Source organism: Paramormyrops kingsleyae, chromosome 3 (assembly GCF_048594095.1).
Source record: "Paramormyrops kingsleyae isolate MSU_618 chromosome 3, PKINGS_0.4, whole genome shotgun sequence".
In the NCBI taxonomy this organism is placed as follows: domain Eukaryota; kingdom Metazoa; phylum Chordata; class Actinopteri; order Osteoglossiformes; family Mormyridae; genus Paramormyrops; species Paramormyrops kingsleyae.
In genome coordinates, this window is record NC_132799.1 from 5,552,668 (window position 1) to 5,575,594 (window position 22,927).

Here is a 22,927-nt window from a genome sequence, read left to right on the forward strand (position 1 = left end):
TACGTAAAAGCAAGGGGCACTCTGGGAAATGTATTTTACTAGTTCAAGCGTTACACGTTCGTATGCGTATTAATGTATTTTAAAACTCTTAAGGCGTTTATGATCCAGCTGAACGTTGCTTCTGTTTTATCTATTTTAATTGCGTTCTTATCTATTGCTGTAGATTTAATATATGTATAATTACCCATTAAATATTATGTTTTAAATAATATGAATTAACCGGATAAACATCCATACATCCACATGAAATAGCTTGTTGAATAGTTAGTAATGTGTTTTTTATCAACATTAACCCACGCCACACACTTGAGCAAAAACAAGTGATTACTAAAATCGTTCTCGACAACCAGGGGGCAATGTTGGAACGTTTTTAACATAGACTCAGTTCTTAGGTTTATGGTGTACATCAAAACTTTTTTTGTTATGTTTTTCAGCGTACAACCGGCATTCTTAAAGTAACCCTGAGTATTAATATATTTCCTTTAGTTCTGTTGGCGGAAATCAAAACTAGGGCTGCAAGGACCCCGGACCGGCGCTGCCGCCTGTGCATGAGCCGCTGCTTGGAGCGAGGAGGGCGCTTCCCGTGGCGGGCTGACGTCGGGGGCTGGGTCTGTGCCGCCGACGTGCAGAATGAAGCCAGCGGCGCCACGCGACGCTCTGCAGTTCAGCGGCGGTCCGGAGTCCGGGCGCTCGCCTCTCGTGTCACCGTCAGCCGTCACTGGGACCAACAGTCATGTGTGATGCGACTTCGTGGTTCTGAAGCGGAGGAGAGCGGCTTTTCCCCATTTGCCTGTCGCGCCGGGGCAGGCGACAGAACGTTTCCAGACTCGAGAGGAGCGAGACGCGTGGAGATCTGGGAGTTTAAAAGGGGGCAGCGCCCAACTCCGCAGCCATGCAAGGAGCGGCGGAGCAGGAGCGGGACCCGGACCGCCAGTACTGCGAGCTGTGCGGGAAGATGGAGAACCTGCTTAAATGCGGTCGCTGTCGCAGCTCCTTCTACTGCAGCAAGGAGCATCAGGTGGAAGACTGGAAAAACCACCGGCTCAACTGTAAGGAGGCCGAGATAACTCGGGTTTCGCCGAAGCCCAGATCGCAGCATGAGAGCGCGGACGAGAAAGCGGCACCGCAGACGTCGCAGAAGCCCTCAACACAGCTGGACAGCCCGGCTGCCCCTAGCGCTTTGAGCGGCGAGAAAACCGTCGAGTGTATCACATGTGCGGGAAGTGCATGTGACAGGCAAAGCGGAGACAGGACCAATAACAACAACGCCGATAAACCTAACGGACGGATGAAGTCCCATCCGCGGAAACTGGCTACGGAGTATATAATCCCATGCATGAACAAGCACGGCATGTGCGTCGTGGACAGTTTTTTAGGGGAAGAGACCGGGATGTCGATTTTGCAGGACGTGATAGCCCTTCACAAGACTGGCAAATTCACCGACGGGCAGCTGGTCAGCCAGAGAAGTGACTCTACCAAAGACATACGCGGGGACAAAATAACGTGGATTGAAGGAAAGGAGCCCGGCTGCGAGCGCATAAGTTTCCTGATGAGTCGCATGGACGATTTGGTCAGACACTGTAACGGCAAACTGGGAAACTACAAAATAAACGGTAGGACAAAAGTAAGTTGCACAACCAGCAGGTAAACTTTGTTTTGTGACTGTGACTTGATCCGTTTCTGACGTCTAGTTGCGTTAAAGTGTGTGTAAGATGCAGTAAGTATTTAGCTAATCGGCGCTTGTAAGATAAAAGCAGGCCAGTGACTATAAAGTCTGATTACCTTTTTCTTACTGCTCAGGAAGCGTGAAATTCCTTGTAGTTTCAAGGTGCGTGTTTTCCCTCGTCGGGTAAGTGACAGTTTCTGGATTTTAAAAAACGTCCATTAATAAAATGGTTCAGTTGCAAGAATGCACAACGGAATAAGAAATATTTCTTTGAATCTGGATGTGTTTTATTTCCACTGAAACTGACAGGAAGCCGCGTGAGTGCTGTATTCTCTTGTAATGTTATTATGTCACCACAGATTGTTTGTTTATTATGTCTGAAATGTATTATTTAGGCAGTATTTATTTATAAAACATCAATGCTGGAGGAAATCGGAAATCTGTTTGCTTTTATGTTTCTACACAAATCCTGATACATTTATCCCACAATACCACCTCCCGGGAGAAAGACGGCATTTTTGGGGGAGTATACATTTTACATATCTGTACAACGTGCAGCATTCACTGCAATGTGGAATTTTAATTAATTTGAGTACTATCCTGTATTTGCGCCTGGAGAACCGAGCATTGCGTTTTATCCGCGCCTTTGTGCGCAGTTTATGAGTGAGATAAATTCTCTAATGGAAACAATGATCCCCTTCTATCCTTTAAAATTATTTTTGCCTGCTGCATTACGTACTATACACGTGCGCCTATACAAAACAATGGCGTAAGTAAACAGGGGCCAACCATCCTGACTGACGATGCGATCAAAATTCAGTTTCTACTGCGAACGTGGTATTTAAAAGCATAGCTTTCGCCGTGGACACGTCTGTCCGTGTGCGGGCAGGTTGACGATCCCCGCAATTAAATATTTGTGAAAGCTGGTTTTTGGTGTGTAGCTTTGTAAAGTTTGTCTGTATCGTTGGAAATAAAGCTAACACTTTTTTATTGTGCCCTTTTCGCACAGCGCGTTTCGGTTTGCATTTGCGGCTTTGTTCCCCCGCAGCTCTGCCGCAGGATCTGCAGTGCTACCAGGTGACTGTTAAGTATGGTTCACCTGCCACCCCTGTGCTTGGCCCTAGTTACCTGCCCAGTCTGTCACCGTTTCATCGTTGTGTCATGAAAAGGGAGACGCATGTTAATTTTCAGAGCCCCTCCCCCCTGTTTTTTTTTTTTTTTTGTGAAAGTTATCCTTAGGGTGCTTACTTGTCCACCTGGGGATAGTTCAGACCCCGAGTGATCTGTCGGTTGACATTAGATTGCAGTGTTTATTGACTGCATGGCCTCCACGTGTTCTGCTACTGCAGGGGTGGGCCGGTTGGGGGTGGGCCGGTTGGGGGAGGGCTGTGCCACGTCCTTCACAGATAGGGCCCGGCACTGATAGCCCGATAAGGGGGTGCACCGTGACTTGCACTAATGGAGGAACCCAGCCCACGTGGCGGGTGCTCAGCGCCAGCAGTGACTCTTAGGCAAGTTGCTCTTTCTCTCCCTCTCTCTTCATCCATTCATCCATCACAGATGACCAAAGAGCAGCAAGCTGGGGGGAGCGTTTACACCTAGACGCAGGACAAGAAAACCCACCAATTTCTGTACTTTCAAATATGTCACAGGGTTAACAGGGTGACCTTTCTCTCTGGTTACTGGTGAGGCACACAGGGCTCTTATAGTGTCTTGCGGCCCAAAGTGCTGTGATGGTGTAGTACCTCTGCAGTGTGACCAGTGGCTGATGGGCGGCCCAAAGCCCTGTGATGGTGAAGTACCTCTGCAGTGTGACCAGCTGCTGATGGGCAGTTCAAAGCGCCGTGATGGTGTAGTACCTCTGCAGTGTGACCAGCGGCTGATGGGCGGCCCAAAGCCCTGTAATGGTGTAGTACCTCTGCAGTCTGACCAGCAGCTGATGGGCGGCCCAAAGCCCTGTGATGGTGTAGTACCTCTGCAGTCTGACCAGCGGCTGATGGGCGGCCCAAAGCCCTGTGATGGTGTAGTACCTCTGCAGGGTAACCAGCGGCTGATGGGCGGCCCAAAGCGCTGTGATGGTGTAGTACCTCTGCAGTGTGACCAGCGGTTGATGGGCAGTTTAAAGCCCTGTGATGGTGTAGTACCTCTGCAGTGTGACCAGCGGCTGATGGACAGTTCAAAGCCCTGTGATGGTGTAGTACCTCTGCAGTGTGACCAGCGGCTGATGAGCGGCCCAAAGCCCTGTGATGGTGTAGTACCTCTGCAGTGTGACCAGCGGCTGATGGGCAGTTCAAAGCCCTGTGATGGTGTAGTACCTCTGCAGTGTGACCAGCGGCTGATGGGCAGTTCAAAGCCCTGTGATGGTGTAGTATCTCTGCAGTGTGACCAGCGGCTGATGGGCAGTTCAAAGCCCTGTGATGGTGTAGTACCTCTGCAGTGTGACCTGTGGCTGATGGGCAGTTCAAAGCGCTGTGATGGTGTAGTACCTCTGCAGTGTGACCAGTGGCTGATGGGCAGTTCAAAGCGCTGTGATGGTGTAGTACCTCTGCAGTGTGACCAGTGGCTGATGGGCAGTTCAAAGCGCTGTGATGGTGTAGTACCTCTGCAGTGTGACCAGCGGCTGATGGGCGGTTCAAAGCCCTGTGATGGTGTAGTACCTCTGCAGTGTGACCAGTGGCTGATGGGCAGTTCAAAGCCCTGTGATGGTGTAGTACCTCTGCAGTGTGACCTGTGGCTGATGGGCAGTTCAAAGCGCTGTGATGGTGTAGTACCTCTGCAGTGTGACCTGTGGCTGATGGGCAGTTCAAAGCGCTGTGATGGTGTAGTACCTCTGCAGTGTGACCAGTGGCTGATGGGCAGTTCAAAGCGCTGTGATGGTGTAGTACCTCTGCAGTGTGACCAGCGGCTGATGGGCGGCCCAAAGCCCTGTGATGGTGTAGTACCTCTGCAGTGTGACCAGCGGCTGATGGGCAGTTCAAAGCCACCCGCACCTCTCCTGTCTGTCTGCTCACTCAGTCTGATCCCCGGCTGCCGTCCAGCGATGAGGCTAAATAAGCGAAACTCGCCAGATGCTCTTGGTTCTGGCCTGAGTCTCTCACCTCACATGATAATCATTAATCCCTAAAATTAACTGCAGGCTTCTGCTGAAGCCTTGGGTTTAAATCTCCCCCCAGTTAATGCATGCTAAGTCCTGACCACCCTCTTTTGCTTTCCTGTGGTCGTCTGTATCCCTGACCAGGGTCTGGGGTTATCCTTGGGGGAGGGGGGTGGTTTGGCAGACGAAGGCAGTTAAAGAGGCAGGGGGGGCTTCGGAGTTTCTGGGGAAGCAAAAACCACCCCCGTATTCCTCTTCGAATGAGGTGGGTTCGAGGGGGGAAAGAATTCCCACCATCTTAGGTTTTTTGTCCATATCTTTAGCGAGGTTTAGAAGATGGTCCGCTCATTGTTTCCCACTGCTGTGCCTGCGGCGGTAATGGCCCCCCGCCCCCCCAGATTTCTGTGACTCAGACTCTGTAATGAGTGACTCATTTAAAAACACCCAAATAGCGTTCTGCCCATTATGCACGCCACATGTATGCCTTAGGTCGCCACTGGCTTTGGACTTTGTGAATTTACTTCTTTATTTATTAGCATTTGTCCCACCTTGTAGTCTAGTTGTGGTTTGAGGTAATGGTGGAGATTCTCCTCCATGCCAGTGGAGCATCCCGCTTTGTGGCTGGCCCCCACAGGCCCTCACTGGCCCCCACAGGCGCTCACTGCCCCCCACAGGCGCTCACTGCCCCCCACAGGCCCCCACTGGCCCCCACAGGCCCTCACTGGCCCCCACAGGCCCTCACTGGCCCTCACAGGCCCCCACTGGCCCCCACAGGCCCCCTTGGACATTCATCTGCAAGAGGCGTGCACCTTGCTGTCGGGGGGTGGGGGAGCTGGGGAGGAGTTGCGGTGGGGGGGGGCGCGGTATTTATTTTGAAAGCTAGCTGCTCGTAGGTGCTAATTCCTAAATGGCTCTACAGCAGCGTCTGCCGTCTGCATCCCTTCTCCATGGCGCTCTGCACACTCCTGTGTCTGCGTAGTTACAGCCAAAATTATTACACTCTGCTTCTTTTTTTTTTCTTTTTTTTTTTTAAAAAGGTCATCCTGCACCTCTGTCTAGCGGACCCTGCAATTGGCTACTGGTACCAACCAACCACATGTATATCCCAGATTAAAACGGAACATTTCATTGGTCCAGCCAGGGCTGCAAGGTCGATTGGCTGGAGTGGAGATCACGGACTCTGTGTCTGTTTCTATTGTTTTTGCTCAGCTGTATAAAAAGAGGAAAAAGTGGGAGGTTTGTCTAAACAGCGCCTTCCTGGGCAGCAGCCAGCGGCGTTATCACCCCCCCCAGCGTTTAACCCCGCCAGCCTCAAGCCTAATGCAAGGATAAACAGATATCACTGTCCATTTTCTCTGTGTCTGCTCCAATTCTTCCTGAATGCTCAATTGTCCAAATGTAGCTATTAAGGCCATCAGACTGATATGCGTTTGTTTGGGTGCGTGTTGCTCATGGGGGGGGTGGGGGGGGGGGCTGTTTTGCAGCGTTTCTTAGTAACGCCTGCTTTTTCCATGAGAAGTTTTTTCATTCTTAATGTTGCAGAGAACAATTCAAACGAGGGAAGCAGTGATGAAGTGAAATTAAAAGGCTGAGGGCCAGCGGGTTGTTTTATCTTCTTTACCATTTCCATTCCAAACATGACAGCCTTTCCCCTGATCCAGCTGCGGGTCTTACTGGGATTATTGGGTGGCCGGTTGAATTTGGGTCCCGCTCTATGACAGCAGGGGACACTGGTCTGTCAGCCCAGGCTGGGCCTCTCGATGCCCCCCTCCCAGAGTTGGGTCCTCCGCTGACCACCCACACGCGCGAAACATGGCGGCTTGGCGAGGTGTCTGATCGAGTTCCACCTAAAGCCCCGCCTCCATCCTCACCGTGTGACTTCCGAGAGGGGGGGGGGGGCAGACAGACCAGAAATAGCCCCCGCCAGTTCTCCACCATCGCTACTTTTCAGTCAGGGTGGAGAAAAGTAGGAATGGCACAATTCCTGACAGTTCATCATGTGCCGTCCTTGTCTTCACAAGGACTGTGGAGTATCAGGACCTTCTCAATAGGCACAGATCCTTTCTGGCTTGTTCATATTGAGTTTTGTTTGGGGGGGGGTCTCTTTTGATTTGAGGAGGATGTACGGCATGGTGCAGGGGTCCATCGCTTTGTTTTTAAGAGGGATGTGACCCCCCCCCCCCCCTTCCCAGATGCATTGTTTGCCTGCATACCTCTCCCCCCCCCCCCCCCCCCCCACACACCGATTTCCATTGTCGGTGCTTTATTCAGAGATGCTGTTGGAGGATAAACATTTAAGGCAGGGGTGATTATGCGTGTCTCACTTAGGACCGCGGTCCAGTTGGGCCGAGGCAGAGCCGCTGTACAATATGCGTCTTTGGTCGTTTGTGTTGGGCTGCGACCCCAGCAGTCCAAGGAAGCAGCTGACATCAGGTTTCAGCGCCCCCCCCCCCCCCACACACACGGAATGTGAGTCTTCGCCCCAGGGTCTATCTGCCACCCATGGCTCCTGCGAGTGGCGGGGGCTTGGCCACGAGGCTCTTGGGGAGTGGGTGGCTGGGCTCTTCAGTGAATCCCTGCTGTTTGCACTGTATTATCACACCATTTTTATATAGAAACAAATCCCCATCTGCCAGGACTTAGTAGGATCTCGCAATTATATCCGAACAGAGAAAGAATCTTTGAGCGGAGAAAGGCTTTGAGCTCTTTGAACAGTGACGCAACTTTGACTCATTAAGTTGACCCTGACCGAAAACTGCTCTGGGGCTGCTTCTGTGACAACCTAGTCACACCCCCCCAAGAGGCATTAAAATATTTTGCCCAAGAAAGCCAGGGGGTGAGGATGACGAGGACAGGGTCTAAAAATATGACTGTCAGAGCTTAAAATGGAGAAATAACATAAAGGTGCAGGCTGGCTTTTCTGTTTAGTCCCCCCCCCCCACTCACACACACACACACACACACACACGCACGCATTCCATCCGACACACGGCCACACGCCGCATCACATGACTGCTACAGCTCCGTCTCCTGCTTCCAGGGCGTGTCTCACGCAGGGCGACGCGGAGCACGTGCACGGCAGCAGTTGGAGAATGGCGTCGGGAATGGTGCTCGCCTGGGGGGGGCCCTCCCCTCCCCCCCCCTCCCCATACCCGCCCCCAAAACTTAAAAGCTCCCTGACTGCTTTCCCTTTGCAGAGAGAGAGAGAGGGAGCGAGAGAGAGGGAGAGAGCGAGCGAGCGAGCGCAGTGGATTCTTACGGACCGTTTCCTAGGGAAACCGGACGAGAGGAATGCCACCATTGAACTTTCCGGATGGATTTCACTGGGGAGAAAGGCCCCCCTGCTCTTATGGGCGGGGGGGTGATTTGTCCCCTTGTGCAGAGTGCCTGCCCCCCCACCCTTCTCCCCCATTACCATTCAGCTCATAGTACTTCTCCCTTCCCTAACAGCTGCCTTCTCACGCTCCAGCACCCCTTCATCCGGGGGGGGGGGGGTGTCGGGCTGCTGGAGTTTTTGGCGGGAAGGGGGAATGGACCCGCTTTTCACAGGCTGGGCCCCTCGTCCGTCAAGTTTACAAGTTGATGAGTAATGGGGGGGGGGGGTTGTCAGTTGATAGAGTAATTCCTGAGAGGTTCAGTGGGGTAGCAGTCCGCTTTGGAATGAGATCGAGAAGAGGAGGCGTGTGTTGGGGCGGAAGGGGTTTGTGAAGAAAAATAAATCTTTCTGAGGCTGGTCCGGTGAGAGTGGCTCACAAGGGGTTTGCCGCTCGTGATCCTGCCGTCAAACATGCCCTTTAGTGGAATCAGCCTGTCGCTCTCATTTGTTTTGGCCCTGCTGAAGATTCAGATTAAAATCAGTTTGAAACAGGCTGTGATGCGGCAAGAGCATGTCCAGAATGGGGTGTAAAAATGGGAAAGAGACTGGGCCCGGGACTGGAACTGTGACTGGACCCGGGACTGGTACTGAGACTGGGACTGGGACTGTGACTGGGCCCGGGACTGGGACTGTGACTGGGACTGTGACTGGGCCCGGGACTGGTACTGGGACTGGGACTGGGACTGTGACTGGGCCCAAGACTGGGACTGGGCCCGGGACTGGGACTGGGCCTCCCAAAGAAGGGCGAGTGCCACGTCTGCCATGCGGCGACAAAAGCGGCGTTATTTTTCTGTTAATTGGCTATTTTGTGAAAGCAGGGAGGCGCCGCCGGCTGCAGATCCCTCCCGGCTCGTTCTTTATGCGTTTAAGACCCTTTTAGCCCCCCCTCCCATATGCACCGTAATCTCCTGAAAAACAGTCTAGCACTTGATGCCATGCCGCCGCCTGGGTAGGGAAGGCCGTGAATAGTCTTCACCGTTTACAGGTTCAGCAACTGGGGGGGAGGGGTTGTGTCTATACTCCTGCGGCTGCCACAGCGCCATCTGGCTGTCATTGTAAAACCACTCCCTGCCAGTATCTGCACAATGGGATGGGGATGGTCTTTAGGATGGGCTTTGGTGCCTTAGGATAGGTGGGGGCCCTTTTCGTCCCATTGGCCGGTGGCCCTCTTTAGCCGGGGGGCAGGTATGTCACCTTTCTTGACCTAGACTGGCCATTTGAAATTATAAATGCAGAACATATCCGTCAACATTTTGACATCAGCTGACATTCAAAAAATCAAGGCATCGGCGTCAGTCCAATGTATTAATTTTGCTTGATATTTAGACTTGAGTCAAATTTCAAGATGAGCTAAGGACATAACTGCTAATGCAACGGAGACGATTGCATTGGACGACCAGACATTTTCCATCGAGGAGGATAAGGGATTTTGTCAGCCCGTCCGCCACTTTTAACGGAACTCAAAGTACCAGTTTGCGGCTGAGATCCTGCTCACAAGACCGTCTCACACAGTTTCAGTTCATTACTAGTTATCGGTATTGGTTAAAATTTCCACATTGGTGCACCACAACTTCAAATTCTCAACGCATCACTTCCTGTTCGTAGGTCCTGTGTTTCGTTGAATTTCGTGGGGGGGGGGGGAGATGCTGTCCCTCGAAGCGACGTTTGAGGAATTCAGCGACTTTGCTGACACGGCTGCCCGTAATGACATATCAAGTTTCTGACTGAAGAGTCTTTTCCACGTCAGGCTGTCGGGATTTGAGGCGATGGTGGTAAGTGAAACAGGCTGTTAGATGAGGAGGGCACTGGGGAGGCGGGCTTCTCGCTAGATGACCCTCGCAGGCCCCCGGCAGGGATACCAGCATATCCCGGGGCGGGGGGAATCCATGGAATGTCAACAAAGCCCAACGAGGGCCACAGAGCCGCAGGGAAAGACGGAAGCAGAGATTACTGGGTGGGAGGAAGAGGCTTGGCTTGGCGTCGCCCTCGGGGGGGGGGGCGACGTGAGGTACGTGGTGAAGGAGCACCGTGGTATGGCAGCCGCCGTTGCACGTGTGTGTCACCGTCTGTAGCAGCTGGGTCAGGTGACCAGCTGGCTGATCGTGAGCGGCTCAGCGGTCATTGTGTGCCTGCTTTTCATTCGGCATAGTTGCGTCTCTATGACAGTTTGGTGAATGTCGTGGATCGGGGGGGGGGGACGATGGAAAATGGCATTTGGGGAGAGAACAACAATTTGCCCGAAGTGCCGAACACGAGGCTGACGAAATCCACATGCAAGATTTCAGTTTGGTCCTTTTGTCATTTTATTAGACAGGAGCATGCAATAGCTGCACTTTGCAAAGCTTGATTGTGTGCCTGTGTTTTTGTTTTTTCAAACATCTTCCCAGAAATGGTTGGGGGATGGTTTGCGGGGACACGGTGGGGTTCTATGGGGGGGGGGGGCATCCTCCTTGTGGAACCAAGGCGTGGGACTCGGGTGCCGTGGGACGGTTGCATTGCCACGTCCTGGTGCCCACACATGGGATTCTTAAAGCTGTGTTTCAGTACATGGGGCAGCAAGGCCTGGATATCCATCTGCTTTCGTCTCTCGTGTTTGTATATATATCCGGAGGTGTGTGTGTGTGTGTGTGTGTGTGTGTGTGTGTGTGCGCATATCTGTGCATTTGTGCATGCATGTGTCCGCGCTCCTTCAATTATGAATGTGCACTAACATTATATTTCATGTCCAGCTCTTCCTGGGCGTGGCCCCCTGGACAAAGGACCCCCCCCCCCCCCATAGGCTCAGCACAATAAAGTCCTGAAGCTCGCTTCCGCCGCGGGTCACAGATACGCTGGAACCGCTTCAGGGGTGTTGTTCACGTGGCCGGTTTTGATTGGCCGCCGCATCGCTCCCAATCCGCACGCCATGGCCCCCCCCCCCCACTCGGCGGCTGGTCCCAGGATGAGAGAGCGTGGGACCAGGGGGTAAAGAGTGCATTCGTGGTGGCAGAAACTGATAAGGCATGCTTACGTAGATTGAGACCCCTCCCATGGAGAAGGTGCGTGTGTGCTTGCGTGTGCACACAGTGCTTCACCCCTCCCCCACCCAATACATGCCCCCCCCCCCCCCATGGCTAGCTGTGATATCTTGCTTCGCAATTGTGGCCCGACCATTTTAAGCAAGAACGTCAAAGGGGGCGGGGGACCATTAACGGCCGCAGAAGTCGTGATTCCAGCTTTCATGTAACATGGGTGTCGGGGAGCAGATGGATCGGCGGGGGGGGGGGGTTATGAATAGATTCACCCTCTTTTAACAGGACCCCACATCCTTTTCCCCACCCACCCTGAAACTGTGGGGCTAAATTGCAACAGAGGTTGATGTCGGTACGTTTCCTGCTTGGTGCAGCCCTGTTTGGCTCCACACACCCCCAGCCCAAGGTCCTCCCCTCCTTCCGGAGGAGGTGAAGGTTCACGCAGCCAGTGGGGGCGGGATATGGGAGTCCAGGGGGGGGGCGGGTCACAGTCTGTGTGCACGTTCGTCTGTGGCCCTGCATGGTCGCTTCTCGCCACCCATCCAGCACTTCGTCCCTGACAGTGACTAATATGTTTATCCATCCCTCCCCCACGCCGCCCGCCCCCCCGTGGCCTCCCCCTCTGGGTCTCCCTCACGTGCTGCACGTAGCAGGATCATTAAGACGCTGCCGGCTTGGCAGCCTGCCAGCTGGGGGTGTTTACGTTGGGGTCAGCCGGCCGCGTGGAGATGCGCGCGGGGCCGAGGGGGCTGCACCCCCCACCCCATCCTCTTGGAAGAGCTAGAGGCCCGGATCCTGTCCTGCTCCTGCGGGCGAAGGTATTTCCGATTCCAACACTGCCACGTACGGCAAAACTAGCACTGGCAGATTGGGATTGACGTAAGCATCTGCATTCCAAGTGAAATAAATAAATACGTAGCACTGCTCCCTACGTGCTGTGTGTGTGTGTGTGTGTGTGTGTGTGTGTGTTTGTTTTGGTTTTTTTCCTGCTGCCGTTTGACCCAGATGCAACAGAAGCTAACGGATGTACAGTGAATGTGAATCGGCCCCTTTAAGAAGTTGTTTTTCTGGGTGTTTCCGTCCTAATTCTTTGATAAGTACCTGGAGAGTTTAGGGAAACACGACGGCACGCTAGAGTTGTACTGTAAATACAGTTGGCTGGCCTGAGCACATTGACTTCCAGGCCTAACCTTCTGTTTGGGTTTCTCTGCAGCTGTATTACCTATGACATTGTTCCAAGAAACGCGATGGGCTTTAAATGCTTCCTTTTAATTCCTGCGTAATGTAAAAGAAATCTGGGATATTGACTACGAGTGCTGTTTTCAGGGTAATGTTGTTAGAATATCTCTGATATACAAGCAAATCTCTGCTGCTGTTGTCGACTTCTGAATTCATTTTTCCAGAAGGAGATTTTTTTTAATAAGTCCTTTGTTTTATCGTTGAGTGATTGATCCATAAACAACCCCCCCCCCCCAGTCTTATTCTCAAGGCTGAGTCATTCGGTGCTGTGGGATGCTGTCTTGAGTAAGCAAGCTTATTCGCCGAAGTCCCTCAGCCGTCGCCAATAGGATACGTTAAAATAAAGGGTCTTTCCACAGGCTCCGCCCATGCGGGACTTAGACTCCGCCCACACAATCAGGGCCCCAATCTGCATATCTCAGGCCTGCTGAGCCGCCCCAGCCTGTCCGTCAGTGAATACCTGGAGCTGCGTGGGGGCCAGACACCGGCCCCGCATTCTTTCATGTCTATCCGGGCTGAGCCCAGACCCCAGTCAGAATGGGCCACCCCGGATGAGACGCCAGCATGCTTTTCAGCATAAAATGCACTGATGGGTGTGGTAGGATAAATCAGTAGGTGTTAGTATTAATTATAAAGACCAATGTCAGTTTTAACAAGTTGAACCTTAAATGAATGCTATAAAATCCATAGAGCTTTTATCAGCAGTTAGGTTTGCAAGTTTAACATTTGAAGTTAATTAACAGTTAGATCATCTCCCTGATTTTTTTTTTAAACGCAGTACTAAGGGGGTTATGCCTTTGTTTTCTGTTCATAATGGAAGCTTCCCTTTCCTTATTGGATCATGTCAGCTGCTTTAGGAAGCCCGGGTCAGATGATCCTTCCTTGCTCTCTGGTGTCGCCTGGGACATGACGGTTTCTAGAGACGTCCACATGTCTCGGGTGCAAGACGGAGACAGTGGCTGAGACATGGCAACCCTGACAGCTGATGCTCTTAACTTCTATTAGTAAGGGATTGTGTGTGTGTGTGTGTGTGTGTGTGTGTGTGTGTGTGTGTGTGTGAGAGAGAGAGAGAGAGTGTTTGTATTTGCCACGTTGTGGGCACCAAGTATGTCAACAATGTGGTAAAACCTGTTGGGGACATTTTTCAGGTCCCCACAACAAGCACCTCAGTGTCATGAAAATTTGTGAAGTGGAAAAAAGTAAAAATGCCAAAAAATCTTGTATTTTATTTGCTTAAGGTTGGGGCTGGTAGGGGTTAGGGTTACGGTTATCTTAGGGTTAGGGTTATCTTAGGTAGGGTTATTATTATACCCTAGAAACGAAGAGAGTCCCCACAAGGACAGGAATATATGAACTGCTTTTGTGTGAGTGTTTGTGTGCATAAATCAATAGTTCTCCTGTATAATTTCCTTGACCTGAAACCTACATCGATGACCGTTCTTGCAGTTCAGCAAAGCTTTGGCAGTATGTTATTCTCCAGTCCGCTATATTATTACACTTCAGTCGTGATAGCTGACCTCTGATCCCCCTCGCTAACGGTTCTTACGTCCAGCAGTCCTGGTTAGAAATTTGGCGGCTAAAATACCAGTAGGACAGTAAAATATCTCGGACTGCGGTGTAGATATCGGAGGCTGTGCTTCCACCGACCATGCCACCCGAAGCAGGGGTGCCTTAGAATCGGAAGCGGGGGGGTGGGGTTGGAGATGGGGGTGCCAGTTGGCAGAGTGTATTATTGGCGGAGTGGGGGGTGGAAGGAGGGGGTCATCAGACGGTTAAGCCAGCCTCTGCCAGGGACACAGTCTCTTCAGCGTGTATGAGCCTGAGCCTTAAACAACGGTCAGCTTCAGCAACCACTTTGGTATCAAATTCAGATGCACGCCGGACGCGGAGAGCATGCAGTCCTGATTCTCGATTTATTAACCACGAGCAGATCGGTAGCGTTTGGATCCGATTCGGCTTAGAGTGACAACAGATAGGAAGAAGACCTGGACTGCGAGTGGTCAGACATTAACAGCACGGCTTAACAACACATCTATGTTGGGGCCGCAGCTGCAGGTGTGGATGGAGGGAAATTGTCACTGGTGGACTAAATATAACAAATGCAGATAACACTGCACTTTATGTCCCAGAGGGGAGGATCTGGAAAAGGCAGAGTTAATGAGGACCGGAGAGATTATCCTTACTGACCTTTCAATCCACCTGGTGTAGAGGGAGAGATCTGATGGTCTTTGATGTCTTCTTGATGACATAATTGGAGTTTATGTCCCATTTTGAGCGACTGATTTGTATTTCACTGGATTTGAAACCGTCTGAGGATTATTGGCTGATGATTGATTGCAGTGGGTTGTTTGTGGTTATTTCTGTGGTTTTGCTGTTGACGAGGAGGTGGTCTGTGCACCATCTTCCGCAGAACATCCTCGACAAGTTTGTCATTTCCGATTAGCCCACTCAGGCTGCCGTCATCAGCGTGCTCGTTGGCCTTGATTGAACTCTGCTGAGAGCTGAAATTTCACTGATGACAAGTGAGAAGAGCAGCAGAGAGAGGATACAGCCTTAAGTGTTAGATCTCTTGTTATTTAACTCGGTCAGTATCCTGTTTCTCAGACAATAAAGAATCCGGTAGCATTTTACCAGGCTGGTGCTTATTTCTTTGAGCTCACGAAACTGCTTCAGCGTCTTGATGGCACTGAAAGCTGGATTGAAGTATATGAAAAGGGATCTGGCTCTGAAGGCTGGGAGAGCGCAGATGTTGTGCTCTGGAGTACCAGGTTAATGATATAAAGAGATCCTGTTCACAGAACCCGACCCCGTGCTTCTCATTAAAGGGAGCTGTTCCTGCTGAGGTCATGACATGTTCCCTGCTTAGGTGGAAACATCTCTGCAGTGCCGTGTCGTTAATTCCACCTTCAGGGTTCAGCTACAGCCGTGAGTCACAGTGCTCTGCAGTTAATTCTGAAAATGAATTTGTGCATTGTTTTTTGTGAAGGAAAAAGCAATACCTGAACCGCTGTTTACGGAGTTTGCCGACATAAATCCCCGCTCTCTATGTCTGTTCCAGGCGATGGTGGCGTGTTACCCTGGCAACGGACTGGGGTATGTGCGTCATGTGGATAACCCTAACGGCGATGGGAGATGCGTGACCTGTATATATTACCTGAATAAAAACTGGGATGCCAAGGTAAGTGACTGGCGTTCTGGGTGCACTCTTTCCTCTTTCACAGGTGCTGCAGTGCTTCCCATTCTTTCCTCTTTCACAGGTGCTGCAGTGCTTCCCATTCTTTCCTCTTTCACAGGTGCTGCAGTGCTTCCCATTCTTTCCTCTTTCACAGGTGCTGCAGTGCTTCCCATTCTTTCCTCTTTCACAGGTGCTGCAGTGCTTCCCATCCTTTCCTCTTTCACAGGTGCTGCAGTGCTTCCCACTCACTTTTTGCCCTGTTTGGCTTTTCTTTCACCACTTGCAATCAGAGAAATCAAATTTCCTGCTCTGAGGTTTCCTTCATGTTTTGTGTGTGTGTGTGTGTGTGTGTGTGTGTGGGGTGGGGGGGGGGGTAAACCAGGCTGATATTAATGTCCTTTTATGAATCCTGAAGTTTTTTAGTTTGTTTGTACAGTGATCACAGAAAGTCTTGGGGTGCTTGTATTGGTTTTATAAAAATATCACTTTATTCACTTGTTTACAAAAATATATATTACAGTAGGAAACAACCAGTAGTTTTAAGTAAAATGTGTATTTCAACTAGTAATAAACTGAAACCCAAATTATAGTTCTAAAAGAGCTAAGTTAAAACGTTCACTGACAGGCAGCCTCATTGGCTGCTTTTTAATAAGTAACACCTCTGCAATAACACCGAACACAAACACTGTTTACTGTCCCTTTGGGAGCCTGTGACTACAATTGTGATTAATAGCAAAATGGCAAGAACAGAACTGAGTGAGTCAGTCAAAAACATTATGACACTTAATAAAAAGAAAATGTCTGCGGAAGATATGTGCAGGTATGATAAACATTGCTTGTCAGTGGACTTCTTTATTAAACCAATGACTCTGCAAGATTTTTACAGAACTACTCAAACATCCCAAGGCTTTCTGTGAGCACTGTATATATGTATATATATATTTTTCCCCCAGAAGTTCAGTTAGCTGATTAGGTGTGGGAATTGGGCATTACCCTGACACTTGATTCTGAGTGTATTCTGGCAATGGGAATCCCTCACGCCTTCTCTACGTGCGAAGGTGTTCTTTGGGTCACTCAAAGCAGGGCCAGGTATACACCCCCACCACAACCCCCCCTCCTGTGTACATGCCCCCTTGCTGTACTCCTCTGGCTGATCTTGTAACGCTGAGCTCCTGTAATCCCTCCGGAAAATCGGAAGGGTCCCGTAAGGAGCATTGGCTGTCAGGCCGTTAAGGCCTCCGCCCCCCCCCAGAGCCTTCATCCTCTACCCTCACGCAGCCTGTACCCCCACTGCAGGACTGGGGTCACGATAAGCAGCAAAAAAAGAGGGGGGGGCGAGAGGGTTAGCAGTGAGATAAAGCGAGACTGAAGGTTTGCTGGTTCTAAGAGCCGGTAGTGAAAACGGCCAGATGAGCCGTCGTTTACACCGAGAGACCCGGAAGGCTGTGGAACATTCAGGGCCAGGGTGGGGCAGTGAGGGTTTGGCAGGGCAGCCATGTGGCCCCTTTGTTTCAGAATCACGGCACGACGTCTGCGAAGGTCATGAGGCATCTAATCTGCTAAGAAATATGGGGAAACGTCCTACTTTGACCCAGTCTTGGGGGGCGGGAGTGCACAGTCAGACTCATAAGAGAGATGTTCATAAGAGAGAGCATGTTGTTATATAACACATATAGTAGCAGTCTGAGGATTTTAATTTCTTCTAGAATATTCTGTAAACTTTGCGTCGGGTTTCTGATATTGTTGTTAGAACCGCTTGAGAACTGACTGCGTCCTCTGTAGGAAAAGGTTTAAGACGGCAGCCCAGTTCAGCCGCTTCCTCCCAGTCTCCCTCACCACAGCAGTCCATACGCTGCTCTGCCTGTAAGGATATGAACCTGCAGGAAATGGATTGTTGCTTGAAGTGTCTGCTTGGTTCACTTACGGTGACATTGCTTCCCTTCACCCGTAAAAGATCTCTATCTATCAACTAGTTAAAAACAAGCTACTGGGTGTTTTTTCTTTTTTTCTTTTTTTCTTTTCCTCCACAGGTAGGTAGGTATAGTCTGTCCGTGTGTTTCACCGCTTAGGCTAGTGCCTGTTTGCTGGCATCGGCTGATGTACCCCACCCCCCGCCATCTCCGGCTCGGGCTGCTCTCCGCACCAGAATGCAGTTGCTTGGTTACGTAGAGCCCAGATTGCAGAATGGGGTTCTACAGCGTTCCCGTGCTGCTTCTCTGCTTAAGTCCTCACCTCTTATTGTTCATTGGGCTGGTGTAGGGTGGTTATGAAATCATACCATGCAAAAATGTCCTTTTCTGAAAGTTTACAGTATTCATCTTGAAATGCATTGTGACTCATCGCTTAAGGTTCACCTCTCCTTCCATGTGCTTGGGGTCTTTAACCCTAGTTATCTCATAATTGTATTCGGTAATAATGACCTTTATAAAGTATAAATGAGCGCAGAAAACCACTTAACATAAACTGGCAGTTGGACAGAGGGTCCTAATTGGGGCTGCGCAGTATCACATCGCGATTGTATGCCGCAAGCACAATAATCACCAGGGCTTTTCGATACTATATAATGTTAGATTGTGACGCCCAAAAGTTACTGATGTCCTGTAGTTCCTGCATCCTGGGTGTTCAGGTCACTGGGGTGTTTGATCGCCGCCTGCTGACCTCCAACTTCTGTGTCATGATACCGTGTTGTCAGCTTGCCCCCCCCCCCCACCACCTCAGACCACCCTCTCATATCCCCTAATTGTTCAGCCCCTCCCCTTCATTCGAATGCCCCCCCCCCCCCCCCAATAGCTCTGTGCCCTGTGATCACCTGATGTGTCCATGTGGATGGACACACCAGGTTAGCATGTGGATGGACACACCAGGTTAGCATGTGGATCTCAGCCCAAGCTAACCGCTCCTCTCCTCCCGTTTCCCTGGTTACGGCAGGAGCATGGCGGCCTCCTGCGCATTTTCCCGGAGGGCAAAGCGCAGTTCGCCGACATCGAGCCCAAGTTTGACCGGCTGCTGTTTTTCTGGTCAGACCGGCGAAACCCCCACGAAGTGCAGCCTGCGTACGCAACCAGGTGAGCCCCCACCTACCCCCCCCCCCCCACAACTCTCACACCTGCCGATCAGTCTGAAGGTTACAGCGCCACATGCCTGCCAAGGGTGGTATTGTGTGTGACAGTCCTATAATCAGGATTTACATCCTTATACTGTCATCAGGAAATTTCTGTTAGTTATCATGGATAGACGTTAACGCTGAGTACATCCATGCATTTTACCTAACTGCTTATACAGCACCAGGCCTTGGTCAGCCTGGATCTAGTCCTAGGTAGTGTATCCTGAATGTACACATACACGCTCACTCACCATATGGTGACCAAAGGGAATACTTTTTGGGGTGGCGGGTGGCTCAGCAGACTGCTGTGTCCATGATCAGAAGGTCACCGGTTCGAATCCTAAGTCAAAAGAGTGATTTCACTGTTGGGTAATGATGGCCAAATGAAGCTTCATGATTCATTTTCTATATTTTTAGACCCCACTAGATGGGGATTGTGGTTTGCTTTGGGCCAGGCTTTGAGCCCTTTTTTTGAATAGAGAGCACCATCTAGTGGTGTCAGAAAATACAGCAATTGGTTCATGAAGCTTTATTTGGTCATCGCCACCATTAGGCCCTGGAGCAAGGCCCCCCCCCATTGTTCCAGAGACTGCTTCAACCTACTTTTAGTTGTGTGCTGCATTAGATTAAAGTGTCTGCTAATTTAATTGCACTTTTAGGAGTGGGAAGAAATCTGTGAGCATGCAAACTGCACATGCACAGAGTCTGGTGAGAACTAAACCCACAGGCCAGGTGTTGCAGGAGGCTGCATTCCCACCCCCCCCCCAAATCACCATGCCACCCCCTGGTCCAGCACATTCATATGAATTACCTTCAAGGCTTCTCGCTTCTCATTACACCGCCCTGCACAGTGACGATCCGGTCAGCGCGATGCCATTTTGCTCATGTTCTTTAGCTTCTCTGGTGACTGGTCCGCCCCCCGCCCCCCCCCCCACACTTTCCACCCACCTTTGTACTAGTCTGAGTCGTTGTTAAAGTTAAATTTTTTTTTTTTTTTAGTTTCTATTTTTATATTTTCTAATTTGAAATCCAGTTTAGATGTACTTAGTTTTCAGTGTAATCGTATTCATTTTTGTTTTAAAGATGTATTTCTGTTTAGTTTATATACATTTTTTAGTTTCAGTTTTAGTAATTTTATTTCTAAGGATATATTGAGCTGTTTTATGTGTCTGGTCTTTAGGGAATCCCTCATGAATACACAGTGTACTTTACATAACCGTGTCCTCAGAATGGGAAAAACATGTTACAAGTATTATTGCTGTTTAAAGGCAATATACAGGATTAAGTTTTCTTGAATGGGTTCCAACAAGGAGGTAAGATGAACAAATCATTACTTTAGCTAAATAGTAGTAAAACTGCAAGTATTTGACATTTGTTTTATTTTATTTCACTTAGTTTTGCGAGCAATATTTATAGCTTTCGTTCAGTTATGGTTTATTTAACTTTCGTATCCTATTGCATTTCCATTTACGAAAACGTTTTCTCATACGTTTTGTCTCCATTAATGACAATAACCCTGCACTGAGCTGACGGGCTCTCTCTCCTCTCCTCTCCTCGTACAGGTACGCCATAACGGTGTGGTATTTTGACGCCGACGAACGGGCGCGAGCGAAGGAGAAGTACCTGACAGGTATCCAACTTTAAGGTTTAAGTTATACTGTCTCGCGTCTCAGAGGAACAGAGCGAAATTCTTGTGCCACAGCTGCATACGCCAGATGGCAGCAAGACGAGACAATATAGGACTTACAAGCCAGCGGAAGCCCCTGTGCCAGGACCATAATTCCGGGTCCTCATTACAAAGTCAACTTGGGCCCCTCTTGCCCAGTTTTACATATAATTTTAGGCATCCAGGGGCCCCAGTAAGTTCCGGGTCTCCTGAATCTGCCAAGGTTTCCCATCCAATGCCCCGGATCTGCACACACCTTGGCTTTTAAAAGGGGATTCGCCTTCAGTTATGTCTTCAGGTCTGAAATCAGGGTCACGGTATCTCCTGTCAAACGTCACTGGGCCGGATGAGTTTCTACAAGAGTCTTGGTGGCTGATGAACGCGCCACATATGCTGCTGCATTTTCTAATGCTCATTCTCTGGTTAGCCGCCCGCGGCTACGTGTTGGTGTGGCTTGAAGCCCAATGGACCAGAGGGTTTAATAGTGCGTCTCCCTGACCCAGGTGCAGGAGAAAAGGGCGTGAAAGTGGAGCTGAAACCCTCAGAGCCCAGCGACTAGAGAGCCCCAGCGACTAGGGAGCCCAAGCGTCGGCGCCAAGGGAAACGGGAAGAAGGATCCAGAAAGGGGGCCGGATTTTAAAATGGAGGGCATCTCGCCTCAGCTTTTCCTCCCCTCTTTCCTGCAGAGCGCGGCCGGATCAGCTGACATGGAACGTGGCACCGTCGAGCCGCGAAGACTCCCGTATTCCACTTGCGTTCTTTCAGCTTTCATGTGAAGAATTCAGTTATTTAAAAAAAGCATAATAGTCACTTGGTGCAAGAAAGCGAAATGTTAAATTTGTTGCCAGCGAAAAGAGCGTGATTAGTGCCACCAGATAGCTTTCGGCTGTGTCTTTGGTTTCCCGTTAAACTTTTAACGGAAGGTACACTAAGATGTGTGAACATGATGCTGACTCTTGCGCACTGCTAAGAAGTGTTAAGAAATGGCCCAAACATACATTGATTATAATTATTTTCCATCTCTTCTGTCACTTCAATTCAGTGTTTTTTTTTTCCTCTGTGAGGGTAATGTAGCTCTGCTTTGCATTGGCCTGTTTTTCAATTACTGACTTGAAACTGTTGCTAAGCAACGCAGCACGCTGCTGTAACCATGGCGACCTGAAGCTGCCTCCCTAATACTACAATGTTTGTTGTTGCAGAACTACATACTCACCATTGTCTTAAGCCGAATCGGACATCTTTTAACCTGTCTTAGCAGTTCTGTATTCGAAATAAAAAGGCAAGTTTGCCAAACAGATCTTGAATATGTTGATCATTCCATATTTTATCATCCTCTTGCTCTCTTTTTTGTTCCACTAGAATAGAGCAGTCACATTGAACGGGACCTTTGCGTTGGTGAAGCTTTAGTCCCTTGGAGTTTGGGACAGAAAATCACTCAGTAGGTTAAAAATGCCTGTGTTTTGGCCTGCTCACCAGCGACCCCTGCTGGTGATTGTGGTCTGAGATAGGGATTGTGGTCTGAGATAGGTGTTGCGGTCATAACCTCACGACTATGTTGTCATTCGGAGTCTTCAAATCTTTAAATTTGAGCCATGTTATCAAAAACTTTGATTCATCGTGGTTTATACAGCGCTTAAATCATCGCCGTTGTACTGCTCGTTCTGCGGATGGTCGTAATTGGTGTATTTTAGCATCTACTGCCATCTAGTGGCCTAACAGGCGCTTTGCACAAACGCGATGTCATGCTCGTTTCTGTGCTGTTCAGCTCAGTTTCTGCCGAAAACAAGAATTTAGTTGGATATGACCGAGTGACCGAGAGTAGTGAAAGAATATCTTGTCAATTATGATTTATCTTAATCGGAATCTTGGGCTTTTTGGCCGAATGCCGTCATACCATCCTCTTGTAGTACTGCTTTTCATGGCTCACGAGCAATATTGGCCGAAGGACTGGGATTATAGGGCACAGCCATGGCTGATCCTCGGAACTGCACATTTCACTGGCACGCAAATACTCAGAGCAGGGTCGTAGTATGGGGCAGGGGTGCTTCAGCATCTGGCCTTTGGCCTGAAGTATTGAACCCCTCCTCCATTCGGTGTTGCAAATGAACCACGCAAAATATTCCCAAGAGGAACCCTTCCTCCACCCCGATGACCCCCCCCCCCCTTCGGCTGGCAAAATATACCGGCCGGCCAAACCCCCCCCCGCCCCCCGCATCGTATACCTGACCTCGAGTCTGTGCGCGTCACAGGCATCACGAAAGTTTGCCCCCGCATTATGTAAGGAGACAATCACAATTATTTCCATTGTGAATATAGGTATTTTTCTGAATGTTCTAATCACAGGAGGGGAACTTTTATGTACAAGTATACGCTGATATTCCGGTAAACGAGCAAACTGCCATCTCTGATTTTTATATCGCACAAAAGGCAGAATATTATTATGTAACACAGTTAATATTACATTCTTGTTCAATGTAACGTGAAACGGTTTGGACCAGGAATTATAGTTTGCGAAAACCTTTCACTTTCAGTATTTTATATATGTCCTTTCGTACATTTTGCCCCAAAGACTTCACAAATGGCAGTTATTGTGTCAC

At 49.9% G+C, this 22,927-nt stretch overlaps 1 protein-coding gene across 1 annotated transcript; it reads left to right on the forward strand.

The window, feature by feature from the left end:
* The first annotated feature begins 234 nt into the window (after positions 1–234).
* egln1a (egl-9 family hypoxia-inducible factor 1a) lies at positions 235–21,634 on the forward strand. Its single transcript, XM_023796292.2, has 5 exons — positions 235–1,624; positions 15,445–15,564; positions 18,490–18,626; positions 20,227–20,294; positions 20,834–21,634. The coding sequence occupies exons 1-5, from the start codon at positions 893–895 to the stop codon at positions 20,887–20,889; spliced, it is 1,113 nt and encodes a 370-aa protein (XP_023652060.2). The 5' UTR covers positions 235–892; the 3' UTR covers positions 20,890–21,634.
* The last annotated feature ends 1,293 nt before the right edge of the window (positions 21,635–22,927 follow it).

Excerpts from the sequence above, each read along its gene's own strand:
- egln1a (XM_023796292.2), top strand. The coding sequence starts at position 893 with ATGCAAGGAGCGGCGGAGCAGGAGCGGGACCCGGACCGCCAGTACTGC. Across the intron at positions 15,565-18,489 it reads ATAAAAACTGGGATGCCAAG|GAGCATGGCGGCCTCCTGCG; the intron begins GTAAGTGACTGG and ends TGGTTACGGCAG. Across the intron at positions 18,627-20,226 it reads CAGCCTGCGTACGCAACCAG|GTACGCCATAACGGTGTGGT; the intron begins GTGAGCCCCCAC and ends CTCCTCGTACAG.